Source organism: Camellia sinensis, chromosome 9 (assembly GCF_055761805.1).
Source record: "Camellia sinensis isolate YWXY chromosome 9, ASM5576180v1, whole genome shotgun sequence".
Taxonomy (NCBI): Eukaryota; Viridiplantae; Streptophyta; class Magnoliopsida; order Ericales; family Theaceae; genus Camellia; species Camellia sinensis.
In genome coordinates, this window is record NC_138969.1 from 18,916,915 (window position 1) to 18,929,814 (window position 12,900).

Genomic DNA, 12,900 nt, shown 5'->3' on the forward strand with positions numbered 1-12,900 from the left:
TTACTGTGCAATGGTTATATGCTATGAAATTTACCATCCTATTTGTCTGTTTATTGTTCATGGGCATAGATTGTGCATCGTGTAACCAATTTAAATTATTCTGCTATGGGCTTATACGTTTGTATATAACAACCAAATATGTAATGGTGATATTTTGTAACGCTACATTAGTTAGCTGCATCGTTGTTGGTAATGGCTTTCATACGTACTTCTCCGCGTACACATTCCAAAAGCAAAGGCATTGTGATAGAGAAGTCAAACAGTCTTGAAGAGACATAGACTCTGTTCAGCCACAAGGCCTCATGGGATAGTGACTCAATCTAAATTTTCCTGCAGTTGATTGCAAATGAGATTACAAAAGGAAATCGGCCATTCCTAGTCCTCAGCCAAGCAGGGTACAAGTCTTTGGCATGAAAATTTGAGAAACAAAAGGAAGAAAACATAGCCTCAAATAGTTGAAGAAGAAATACACGAGTCTGAAAAAAGAGTGGCAAGCGTGGACAAAGTTGATGGATTCAAGCAAAGGAGTGTCAGGGATAGGGTTTGACAGCGAAACTGGTATGTTTTAGGCATCTGAGGAGTGGTGGGACAAGATGGAATCGGTAAGTACATATTTGTTTCGTTTCATCTTTGTCTATTACCAGTAAATTTAACCTTTGTTTCGTTAACTGCATTACTTGTTATATGAAATGTAACATCTTATAGTTTCATAAATCTCCAATTGTGTAGATAAACAAGGAGTGTGCCAAGTTCAGGAAAAAAACTTTGGAACATCGTGACTTGATGGAGACGGTCTTTACCGGGGCATCAATGACTGGTAAGCACCATTGGACCCCGGGAGAGAAACTTCCTGAAGCTGCCGATGACTCGTCTGATTTTGTGCATAGTTTGGGAGTGTAACCATTTGCTGATACGATACCCCGAGGAGTACAGGACGTCGATTCAAATTCTTCACTCGAACCTGTTCCGGCTGAAAAGGGAAAAATGAGAAAGACGCCATCAACAAGTGTTTCAAAGTCGAAGAAGGCAACAAATGGAGCGTCAGTTATTGCAGAAAGCATGAACAATCTAGCAAATGTGGTTTGTACCTAGAATCAGCAGGTAATGATGAGGCACCTCACATGTAATGAATCACTGCACACAATTTCGGAGTACATGCATCGGCTGACGAATATTCCATCCCTTATTGGTACGCCGCTATTTCATTTTGCCTCGACACTTATGGATAACGCAAATTATCGGGAGGTGATGATGTGCCAGCCTGATGACGACCACATTGTAGGGTGGCTTACACAGAAGCAGCTCCACTGTACTACGTCAGCGCCGTTTGCGAACCTGTTTGGGGCTTGCCGGATGTGATATAGCGGTGTAATGCTGAAGATGCCTACCCTTCTCTTGCGTTGCAAAACTTTTATTCAAGTTATTATTGGAACTATACTAAAACAGGATGGTTGTGTGTATGTTTTAAACTGTTTTCAGTTTTTTTTTTTTTTGGCTAGTTATGGTGAACAAAGGTTGGCATGTTTTTCCGAGTTTAGGATGGAATAATGGTTGTGTGTCTTTTTGGGATGGAATAGTCTCCATGTGTTTGAATTTTATTTTTGGGAATAAAATGTGCAACAACGGGCTGCGTGTGGTGCTTTTGTATTTATTTATTTTGTTGTGGTTCTTTTGTGGTTGTGTCTGTGTTAATGGTCCCCCTCTAAACAATTAAAACCAGGTTCACTATTTGTTTAATTCATGTCATTGTACGTGCAGTTATATGAAATGTAACGCGTTAGTAATGGAATTGGTGACGCAAATTTGTTACATTAAGAATTATGTCGGCACTCTGTAATTGCAAACTGTTATTACATTTGAGTCAATGCATCACGTGCAAACTGATTGAAACCATGCCACTGTTGTAGGTTTTGCAAGAACCAAGATGTGATGAATCCCTGGGATGGAAGCAACAATGACGATTTAAGGAAAATGCTTAATCAAATGGCCATACAGCTGTAACAACAAAACAACTAGACATTTCTACAAGCATGCCAGTATATCAAAGAGTGGTATGAAAAACACATGGCTAAAACACCATGTCGCACTTCTATATTGACCGGGCATGCATGGATATCCGAACTATATGTGGGCCATATAAGTCGATTTGAGGAAAATGTTTGCATGCCGAAGCAAGTTTTTGCCGCTTTATGTGAGACATTAGTAAATGATTTTGGGTTACAAGTACCGCAACGTTCACATAGATTAGCTGTTGAAGAAAGCGTTGCAATGTTTATTCACGTGTTGAAAGGAAAGCAAAATTGGGAAATCCAAGAACGGTTCCAATATTCGGGGGAGACTGTGTCTCGGCACGGCATAACGTATTAATTTCCATGAAAGAGTTCACTGTTGTTCATTGTTGGCCCACATATAGTCAGCATCGTATACATCCATACGTGCGGTCTAAATGGAAATACCAACCGTTCAAGATACTATTGACTAAACCTCCAACAGTTATTTGTGCCAAGTCCAGTTATGTTGTTTTTATTTTTAAGTGGACGTGACATATGAAAACAATCATTACATGTACCCGTAGGAGTAACAATACAATTGGGTTGTTGGCAGGACTGTATTGGAGCCATAGACGGAACACATGCAAGTGCATGGGTTACAGGGCCAGATGCGGCAACATATTTCGGCAGGAAATACCGTCACACGCAAAATATCATGGCCGCATGAATTTTTGACATGTGTTTCATCTTCATTTCGTGCGGATGGGAAGGAAGTATGCACGATAGTCGCATTTTTAACGAGATACTAACAAATGACAATGTCACATTTCCATATCCTGAAGAAGGTAACACATTGCATTGAAAATTCGATGGAGGTATAATTTTTCGGCAAACATCGTTACTTGAAAATGAAGCACAATGTCGATTTTCGTGTCATAAATTCTTGTACTGTCTGCAGGCAAATATTATCTTGTCGATGCTGGTTATCCAAACCAGGTAGCTTACCTAGCACATTTCAAAGGCAGCCGTTACCACCAACAACAATTCCGAAGTAGTCAACAGAATAGAACGGCAAAAACCCCAAGGGAATTATTTAACAAAGTGCACTCGTTGTTACGCAGCGTGGTGGAACGCACTTTCGGTGCCTGGAAAAATCGATGTTGGTTTATTAGAGACATGCCTCGGTATGACTTTGCAAATGTGCAAGTTTTGTTAGTAAGTGCGTCAATGTCATTACATAATTATATACGGCGAAATACAGGTAATCCAACAACTATTCACCCAATCTGCGACAAGGAAGAGGCTATGACAATAGTAAATGCCATACCAGAAGTTGAACTTGACGAGGATGGTTTAATGGTTGGGGATGAGGACCCGCATATGGCATTGGCGCGACTTCGCATACGCGACAAGTTAGTGTACTTGCGTAATAACGGAACGTTAGAAAATATATAATAATCCACATAATATTCGTAGGGTTCAAACATTAGTAACACAACCAGACTGTATTCAACTATATTATCGTGTACAATATGTATATGTTTACACGGGAATATAATCCCTTTCAGTTCGTGACGTGCCTAACTTTGAAAAACCAAAAACCACAGAAAAAAGCATTTTCGAAAAAAAAAAACAAGGTCAAACAAATAAGAAAAATAAAAAAAAAACAAATTCAAAAATTATCATGCGCGACGTCAATTAAAAACATAAAAAGACTTGTTTAAAACAACAAAAAGCTAAAACAAACAACATTTTTTATCATGTGCCACGGCAATATATGATTTTTCACATCATTTTAAATAAATGACATGAAAAAACGTTTTTCCAAAAAAAAAACAAACCAAGTAAAAAATAAAAAACATAAATTAGCAGTTGTCACATAATTTAAAAATAATGAAAACACATGAAAAACCATTTTTGAAAACAAAAAACAAATTAATGTATACAAATAAAAAAAAATTGACAAAAGCGTAAATGAAAAAAAAAAAGAACCACACAAATAAGTCTCATAAAAAAAAAATCAAACAGAAATTAGCATTTGCCACATAATTTAAAAATAATGAAAACACATGAAAACCCATTTTTAAAAAATAAAAACAAATTAATGTATAAAAATAAAAAAATGACAAAAACCTAAATTTTAAAAAAAAAAAAGAACCACAAAAATACGCCTCATCCAAAAAAATAAAAAAATAAAAACATGAAAATAGAAATTGGCATTAGCCATGTAATTTACAAATAAATAAAACACATGAAAACCTATTTTTAAAAAATAAAAACAAATTAATGTATAGAAATAAAAAAAATGACAAAAACGTAAATTAAAAAAAAAAAGAACTACAAAAATACGCCTCATCCAAAAAAATAAAAACATAAAAACAGAAATTAGCATTTGCCAGATAATTTACAAATAAATAAAACACATAAAAATCTATTTTTGAAAAATAAAAACAAATTATTATATACCAATAAAAATAAATAAGACAAAAGCGTAAATTAAAGAAAAAAAACAAATTAATGTATACAAAAAGAAAAATGACAAAAACATAAATTAAAAAAAAAACCATAAAAATACGCCTAATACAAAAAAAAAATTAAATTAAATTCTGGTCCAATGACGCTGACATGGAGGATGTAAGGCAAGGAGTTGACATGTAAAAATCACTTCAAGGGCAGTTTGGTCATTTAACATGAAGACACCTCATCAAAAAGTTAAAAAGTCAAAAAGTCCTTTTCAAATCAAGCTTTTTAATCCCAGACTACAATAGTCAAAAAAATAAAAAAAACCAACCCAATTCTCAAACGACATCAAAATGTTTATATATTTTTAGAACATATTTTTATAAAGAATGATTATAATACATAAGAATTTTAAAGATTAAGTTTTTATCCATAAAAATCAAAATTTTGTTACAAAAAATATTCTCAGATCAACTCCTGTCACGGTTGTCCACAAAACTTTAAAACATAAAATAGAAGTGAATTGATGAATTAATATATTCCATCACTGAAAAAAAAAAAAGAAAAAAAAAAAAGCAAAGCATGTGGTGACTTGATAACACTAGCAATCATCATCCTTTTTATTCTTCTAATCAATATTAACCAGCTGCCACAACAGTAGTTATTGGTAGTTATGCGTGAATGATTGTTTGGAAGAGTTTAAAATTTGAACTGTTTGAGGGGAAATGTTTGAGAGACTCCACTGTTGAAAATAATCATGATATATGATCTAAATAAATACCAAAAAATTAGTCTGCTCAAATAGAAATTATCTTGAATTCAAAATTACTCTATTCTTCTTCTCTCTGTTCTATTTTCGGTAGACATAAAATTTCAAAACCTGATTTTATTTGTCTTAATTTTGGGTATTGCGAGTCAATCTTCTGTTGTGCACGAAGCATATTAATAAATAGTGTTACTTGAATTCCATTGTATTGTGAAGACGATTTTTACAACTAGGTACATAATTGATAGGGACAAATCAGTTTTTAATAACAACATTAGAGTATTTTCAACCCAATCCTCTCACCAAGAGGGTGAAAATAAATTTTTTTATTCAAAAAAAAAAAAAGAATCAAGTATGTTACTATTCATTCAAATTCTAAACACAAACTTTCATTTTCTTCGAGATTGGGTGTTACTGTCGAGCAAGGATTCTCTCCTTGCATTCCCTACTTCAGTTCCTCCTTGCAATGGCTAAGATTCATCCTAAAAGAATTTAATGGCTCAGATTACTTTATTAAAATTTAAAAAATAAATTTTTTAGAATGATCTACACCATTAAATTCTCTTAAAATGAATCTTGACCATTGCAAGGAGGAAGTGAAGTAGAGAAGGTAAGGAGAGGATCCTTGCTCGTTACTGTCTGGTCGGTCAATCGGTCAACAACAATTTTATTATTTTATTTTTTTACTTGTTGGGCATTTTTTTAAAACATTAATCATCATTTTCTTCTCTAAAGATTTCTTTGGAAAATATTTTCATCAAAAAGTAAATAATTTTTGTTCATTAACAAATATTTAATTCTAAATTTTTTGTAAAATATATTTAATATTATAAGCATTTTAAAGGTATTATTTCATCCTTTTTAATGATGCCAATTTTATAAAAATTAAATTTACATATTAAAAATTATTTGTAATATAATAAAAAATATAAAATGAATAGTATTTTAGAGAGGATCCTCTATTTTCATCCTCCTTCCAAAAATGAAGGATCAATCCATTCTCCTTCCAAATAGAGATGGATTTAGAAGTAGGCCCGACCATGAGATTTCCAGGGTCCAAAGCCGATAATCAACTAATAAATTTATGGGTCATTCACACTTTTTTTCCATTGAATGAGAAAAAAAATTTAAAAGTAAAGGACAAAAGATTTGTATCAAAATTACAAAAAATACTTAGTATTACATTATTACATTACAATAACTAATAAGTATCGCTTGATCCTCACTCTTCTTGTATTTTTCGAAGCAAATAAATCAATCATACTTGCATAATCTAATTTTTTTGTAAAATCATTTTCAATGAATAACAATACTAATTATTTTAAATGGGCCTTTCAATTTTTTAATGGATTAATTATTTTAAGTTAATTTGGGCCTTCCTTAATTTTTTTTGGACGTAAAATATACTTAATATATTAGACTAAACTATAATAAGAGAAACCCATTTTTTTGGGTCTATTTTCAATTGATAATAATGCTAATTTTTTTGAATAGTCTTTCAATTTTTTAATGGATCAATTTATTTTAAGTTAGTATGAGCTTTTTTAAATTTTTTTAAGGGCAAATTACATGTACCTCCCTTGAGGTTTAGCTAAATTATAAATATCCCTGAGGTTTCGAAAATTACAGATACCCCCCTGAGGTTTATATTTTCATAGCAAATTGCCGCCTGAGATTTATATTTTCATAACAAATTGCCCCCTAATTTGTTATGAAAATATAACCTTCAGGGGGTATCTGTAATTTAGCTAAATCTCGAGGGAGGTATATGTAATTTGCCATTTTTTTAAACTTAAAACATACGTAATATATTACACTAAATTATAATAGGAAGGACCTATTTTTTTAATCTATTTTGGTGGGCCCTAGGCCATGGCCTTGTAGCCTATGCCCGAGGGCCGGCCCTATTTAGAAGATGGGTTAAAGGTGCAAATCCTTTAAAGGTGAAGGTATAAAGGGTGAATTGGAAATACTCTTAGTAACCTGTTTTGAAACAATTTATTTATAGCAATGTTAGATATCATAAAAAAAATTTTCATGAAAATAATTATAAAAACTTTGTGACTCTTAAATTACACTTAAAATAAAGCACCACACACTAATTATGATAATCCAAAAATTATAAATATTTCATGATCATTTTTATAAATTTTTTTTCATTATTCCTAACTTTTCCTATATAAATTTTGTTTTGGGGAACATCAATTTTAAATAGGATTCCTCAAGTATGATAAAGCATAAAAAAAAAAAAAAGGGTTTCAACGAAAAGGGTTGTAATAATTGCATTTAAAGATAGCTTAACTGCACATACAAATCATTTGGTTATTTTCACTAAGTTCCGAATAAGATTAATTTAAATTAGAACATGATTGTATATATATATATATATATTTTTTTTTTCTGGGCCCAAATTTGATTATGGTACGTGGGAACTAAATTCACATGTCTCAATGGCCATATATATAACAGTAAAATATTACAGTAAATTAAAATAATATGTTATTATTTGTGTTAATTTCAAAGGTAATTTGTTTTATTTTTTATATTTTAAGAATTTTATAGTCAATAAGAATCTTATTTGATAAATCTTGATGAAATGATCTAAAAATACTAATTTTATTAAAAATCGATATTTAGATCAAAAATTATATTATTTTAAAATTTAAAATATTAAATTACTCACTAAGTATATTTTGATAATAATAATATGTTGGACTTTTAAAAAAAAATTATGATTATTTTTAATACATTAAAATTTTATTATGAAGAGAATTTGATTAAATCTCCCTTCATAATTTAACTTTTTTACTTACTAACGTAAAGTAAAAAAAATGGTATAATCCAAATAAACTAATAAATAATTTATTTATACTATTGTCGAGGCATCTCCAATGGTACAGATGGTAGGGCTGAGCAAGGAATCCGTGAAATCCGTAATCCGATCCAGTCCAGTCCAATCCGATAGGTTTGGATTGGTTTTTTGAATCCGTGGTTCGGTTCCGGATTGAAAAATTAAAAATCCGTAGTACACGGATTGGTTCTAGATTGAACCCCATGGTTCTGGATTGGAACCGATCCGGACCGTATACAAATAGTATATATTTTTATTATACATCCTCCCCCATAGTATCTTCTCTTATTCTATATAAAATCTAAATTCAAACCTAAAATCGTATAATATCTTCTTTTATTGCTTTTATTTGTTAGTTTTTAGTTTTAATTTGTAATAGTCTAAATACTTATGGTGAAACCAGTTTTCTTATAGTTGTTTAAATTTTAGCACAGTATGTCGCTATTATAGAAATAGATGTTGCTATTGTGGAACTTATATAGCGCTATGTTTATATTTTTATGAAATTAAAGTGTTATATATATTTTTTTGTTATTTAATTATGTGAATCCGTGGTTCTAAACCGATCCAATCCGTATTTAAATGGATTGGTTCGGATTGGTTCCATGATTTAAACGGATTGGATTGGTTCCAATTTTTCAGGAACCGTAGATAACGGATTGGTCCTGGTTTTACCCCAATCCGGTCCAATCCGAACCATGCTCACCCCTAACAGATGGTACTTGCACGTAAATAGGATTACCTTTATTTATTTGGAAAAATCACAAATTGGCGAAAATTTTCAAAAATTATTTGAAATTAGTGATAAATTTTATCAATTTTAGTAATTAAAGTTATAAATTTTTACAAATTTATAAATATTTTGTGAAGATCCCACCCAATTACAATTTTCTTTATTTATTTCAAGTATTGATATATAAACATTTTTTTTTTTTTGGTATACCATAGCTCCTACATGATAGAGTAAGGCTTAGCGTTTGGCACGTGGACTTTTTGGCTAAATTAATAATAATAAAAGAAAAAAATAAATTAAAAAATTAATAAAATAAAATATCATATTAAAATTATAATTGTTTCATTTTTTATTACAAAAATTAAAAAAAAAAACCAAAAAAACTAACCCAAGCAAAATTTTTAAGCCTCAGTTAAAAGTCAAAAAATCAAAAATTATCTCCCAAACGAAACCTAAGATGGGCTTAAATGGGATAGGTCTTATAGATAAGTTTTAAAATGAGATAAGTTTAATAAAAAATTTAATAAATTATTTAAAATACATGACATTTTCCTTTATGTTTTCAAATTGTAACCCAGGGACACATTTTCTCATTACCCAAAACAAAACGGAAAAATAAATAAATAAAACAAAACAAAACAAGCAAGAAAGCAAGCAATGGAGAAAAGTTCACCACCATGGGCATCCATAGATTCAACCTCCTACTGTCAAACCTTGACATCCGCAACCCATCCTACCCAACCGTCCTCCGATCCTACATCCGCAACCGCCGCTTCAACACCTCCTCCATCCCCAAACCCCTTCTCATCGTCACTACTATTTAGGCTTGTTCCGGTGCCGGAAACTCTGACGGTTTTTCGGGTTGAGAAAGGATTTGATCAGAACGCAACAGAGCTTTGTTCATTGATGGCAATTCGTTGCAGATAAGATCGATAATGGGTTGTTTATGAGGCTTCTGATTCTGCCAATTAGTAGTAGAACACAAAAGGGTGTGAAAACGATTCGAGCAACATTCATTTCATTGTTTCTGGGTAATTCAAATCAACTCATGACAGTGATGAACGGAGACCTTCCTGATGGAAATGAGTTGGATTCAATCTGTGCTTTACTGGGCAAATTTCAACCCAAACCAATCCCCAAACGTCCTGCTCGATCGAACCTATGCTGCTAATTTTCAGAAGAGAAAATCAGATTATGTCCAAACTCCGATTTCAAAAACTGGGTTGGAATCGATTTGGAAAAAGAAGATCGAATTGGGAAAAACTGGATTCGTCTTCAACCCATATGGAGGGAGAATGAGTGAAATTCCAGCGACGGCAACACCTTCCCCCACCATAAAATAGAAGTATTACTCCTACCGCATTGAATAATTACTCCAAAAGTAAACCCCGCTCCAAACCATAGAATCTTTATATACATGGTTTGCACATAACCAACAATAGTTCTCTCAAATCTTTCCCATACCCAAAAGAAAACAAAACAAAAACAAAGAAAGCAAACAATGGAAGAAACTTCACCATCACATTTTCTTCTTCTTCTTCTTCTTCTTCTACTTCCTCTATCAATGGTAGCCTCAGACTATGACACTTTTGTTCAATGTCTCTCAAACCACTCAATCCCACAAAACCAAATCTCCACCATAGTCTATGCTCCAAACAACCCATCATTCACCACCATCCTCCAATCCTACATTCGAAACCTCCGCTTCGCCACCGCCGCCACCCCAAAACCACTCATCATCATCACCCCCCTCTACGAAACCCACGTTCAGGCCGCCGTTCTCTGCTCCAAACTCACCGGAAAACAGCTCAAAATCCGCAGCGGTGGCCACGACTACGACGGCCTCTCCTACGTCGCCGCCGCCGGCGTCCCCTTCATCATCCTCGACACGTTCAACCTGCGCTCCATCTCTCTCGACACCACCACCAACACCGCCTGGGTCCAATCCGGAGCCACCCTCGGCGAACTCTACTTCAAAATCGCATCCATCAGCAAAACCCACGGTTTCCCCGCAGGAGCTTGCTCCACCATCGCCGTCGGCGGCCACCTCGGCTGCGGCGGCTACGGCAACATGTTGCGAAAGTACGGGTTATCGGTCGATAACGTGCTCGATGCTCGAATTGTAGATGTTAATGGCCGGGTTTTGGATCGGAAAGCAATGGGTGAGGACTTGTTTTGGGCGGTGGCTGGTGGCGGCGCCGCCAGCTTTGCGGTGGTGCTGTCGTATAAGATTAGGCTTGTTCTGGTGCCCGAAACTGTAACGGTTTTTCGGGTTGAGAAGACATTGGAACAGAATGCGACAGACATTGTTTATCGATGGCAATTCGTGGCGAACAAGACTGATAATGATTTATTTGTTAGGCTTCTTATACAACCAATTGTTAACAAACAAACCGGTAAGAAAACAATTAGAACATCGTTCATTTCATTGTTTCTTGGTGATTCAAATAGACTCATGACAGTGATGAACAGAGACTTTCCTGAATTGGGTTTGCAAAAACAGGATTGTATGGAAATGAGTTGGATTCAATCTGTGCTTTACTGGGCAAATTTCGACCCAAACAACTCCACAAATGTGTTGCTAGATAGAACCTATGCGGCTAAATTTTCGAAAAGAAAATCAGATTATCTCCAAAGTCCGATTTCTAAAGTCGGGTTGGAATCGATTTGGAACAAGATGATGGAATTGGGAAAACCTGGATTTGTGTTCAATCCATATGGAGGGAGAATGGGTGAAATCCCGGCGGCCGCGACACCGTTCCCTCACCGGGCCGGGAACATTTTCAAAATCCAGTACTCATTGAATTGGGATGAGGAAGGAGTTGCAGCAGAGAACAACAATTTGAATCAAGTTAGAGAGCTATACAGTTTCATGACTCCATTTGTGTCAAAGTTCCCTAGAGAATCATTTCTGTGCTACAGAGATGTTGATATTGGAATCACACACAATGGGAAGAATAGTTACAGTGAAGGTAAGGTGTTTGGGGAGAAGTATTTTAAGGGTAATCTTGATAGGTTGGTGAAAGTGAAGACCATGGTTGATCCACAAAATTTCTTCAGAAATGAACAGAGCATCCCTCCATTTCCAGCAGTAGGATCTTCAGAAGAAAGTAGATATGGAGATAAGATCTTGGCGTCTTACAGTTTTAGTTTCTTGTTAATTGCTTTGGTTATACTATTTTAAGTTTTGTTCATTGTTGTGTTATTGTTTTTTATTTTTTATTTTTTTGATAATCAAGTGAGAGAGCATTTTAGCCGCAACTCGACTAATCCGGATACTTGAAGTTAATAATCTTAAAATTTGAGATGTTTGATATTCGTGAAATTCAATCATATGATTTCTTTTAGATAGTAAACTCTTTTGTTACTATAATGTATGGTTTTAGTGTTCATCAAAATAATTAAACTACAAGTACAATATTATTATGTTTTTTTCATTTTTTATTATTTATGCCTCACTAGTAGCACTCCCTTCCTCTTTAGGATACAAATATTCATATAGTATAATAATAATAATAATAATAATAATAATCAACAGAGGAACAAAAAGATACATTAATCAAACCAAATTTTGGGAAAAATTCTCTACAAATAAGTTTTCAAAGTTAATCAAACCAAACAAATTTTTCAAAAAAAAATTTTCAAAACTTGTTTGGTTTACAAATTTTCCAAACAAATCTCTCTCTCATACACATCAAATCAATCACTTTTTCCAAAACTCTCTCTCAAAATAATTTTTCAAAACATCTTTTGAAAAAAAACCAAATCAAACAAATTTTCGTACTTTTTATCTCAAAACATATTTCTCAAATACAAACCAAACAAGGCCATAATTCTCGAATCCAAAGATATCTTTGTAAGGGAACAAACAATCATATTTACACTTCACTTTAAGCATCTGATTTTTTTAATTTGTTTATTTATTTTTATAATCTCTAACAAAGAGAGTACAAGACATTTAAAGTAGGGTATGAATATCATTAATTCATTAAATATATTTCAATTTTTTTTTATATTTGTTTGATTATTGTTAAGGTGGTCAAAAATTTGAATTAAGGCCTAGTTTGACATAATTTAAAAAGTTAAAAAATCACTATTC

At 33.2% G+C, this 12,900-nt stretch overlaps 2 protein-coding genes across 2 annotated transcripts; both read left to right on the top strand.

Moving 5' to 3' along the window:
* Nucleotides 1–593: 593 nt before the first annotated feature.
* On the top strand, nt 594–3,446 carry LOC114258476 (uncharacterized). The gene is made up of 3 exons (XM_082888817.1): nt 594–602; nt 730–817; nt 2,950–3,446. The coding sequence occupies exons 1-3, from the start codon at nt 594–596 to the stop codon at nt 3,444–3,446; spliced, it is 594 nt and encodes a 197-aa protein (XP_082744943.1).
* A 5,819-nt stretch (nt 3,447–9,265) lies between these two features.
* LOC114258463 (berberine bridge enzyme-like 8) lies at nt 9,266–12,157 on the top strand. Its single transcript, XM_028198411.2, has one exon. It carries the CDS (start codon nt 10,303–10,305, stop codon nt 11,983–11,985), a length of 1,683 nt encoding a protein of 560 aa, XP_028054212.2. The 5' UTR covers nt 9,266–10,302; the 3' UTR covers nt 11,986–12,157.
* The last annotated feature ends 743 nt before the right edge of the window (nt 12,158–12,900 follow it).

Coding starts and splice junctions, on each gene's coding strand:
- LOC114258476 (XM_082888817.1), top strand. Junction 818..2,949: donor TACCGGGGCATCAATGACTG/GTAAGCACCATT, acceptor TACTGTCTGCAG/GCAAATATTATCTTGTCGAT.
- LOC114258463 (XM_028198411.2), top strand. CDS start 10,303: ATGGAAGAAACTTCACCATCACATTTTCTTCTTCTTCTTCTTCTTCTT.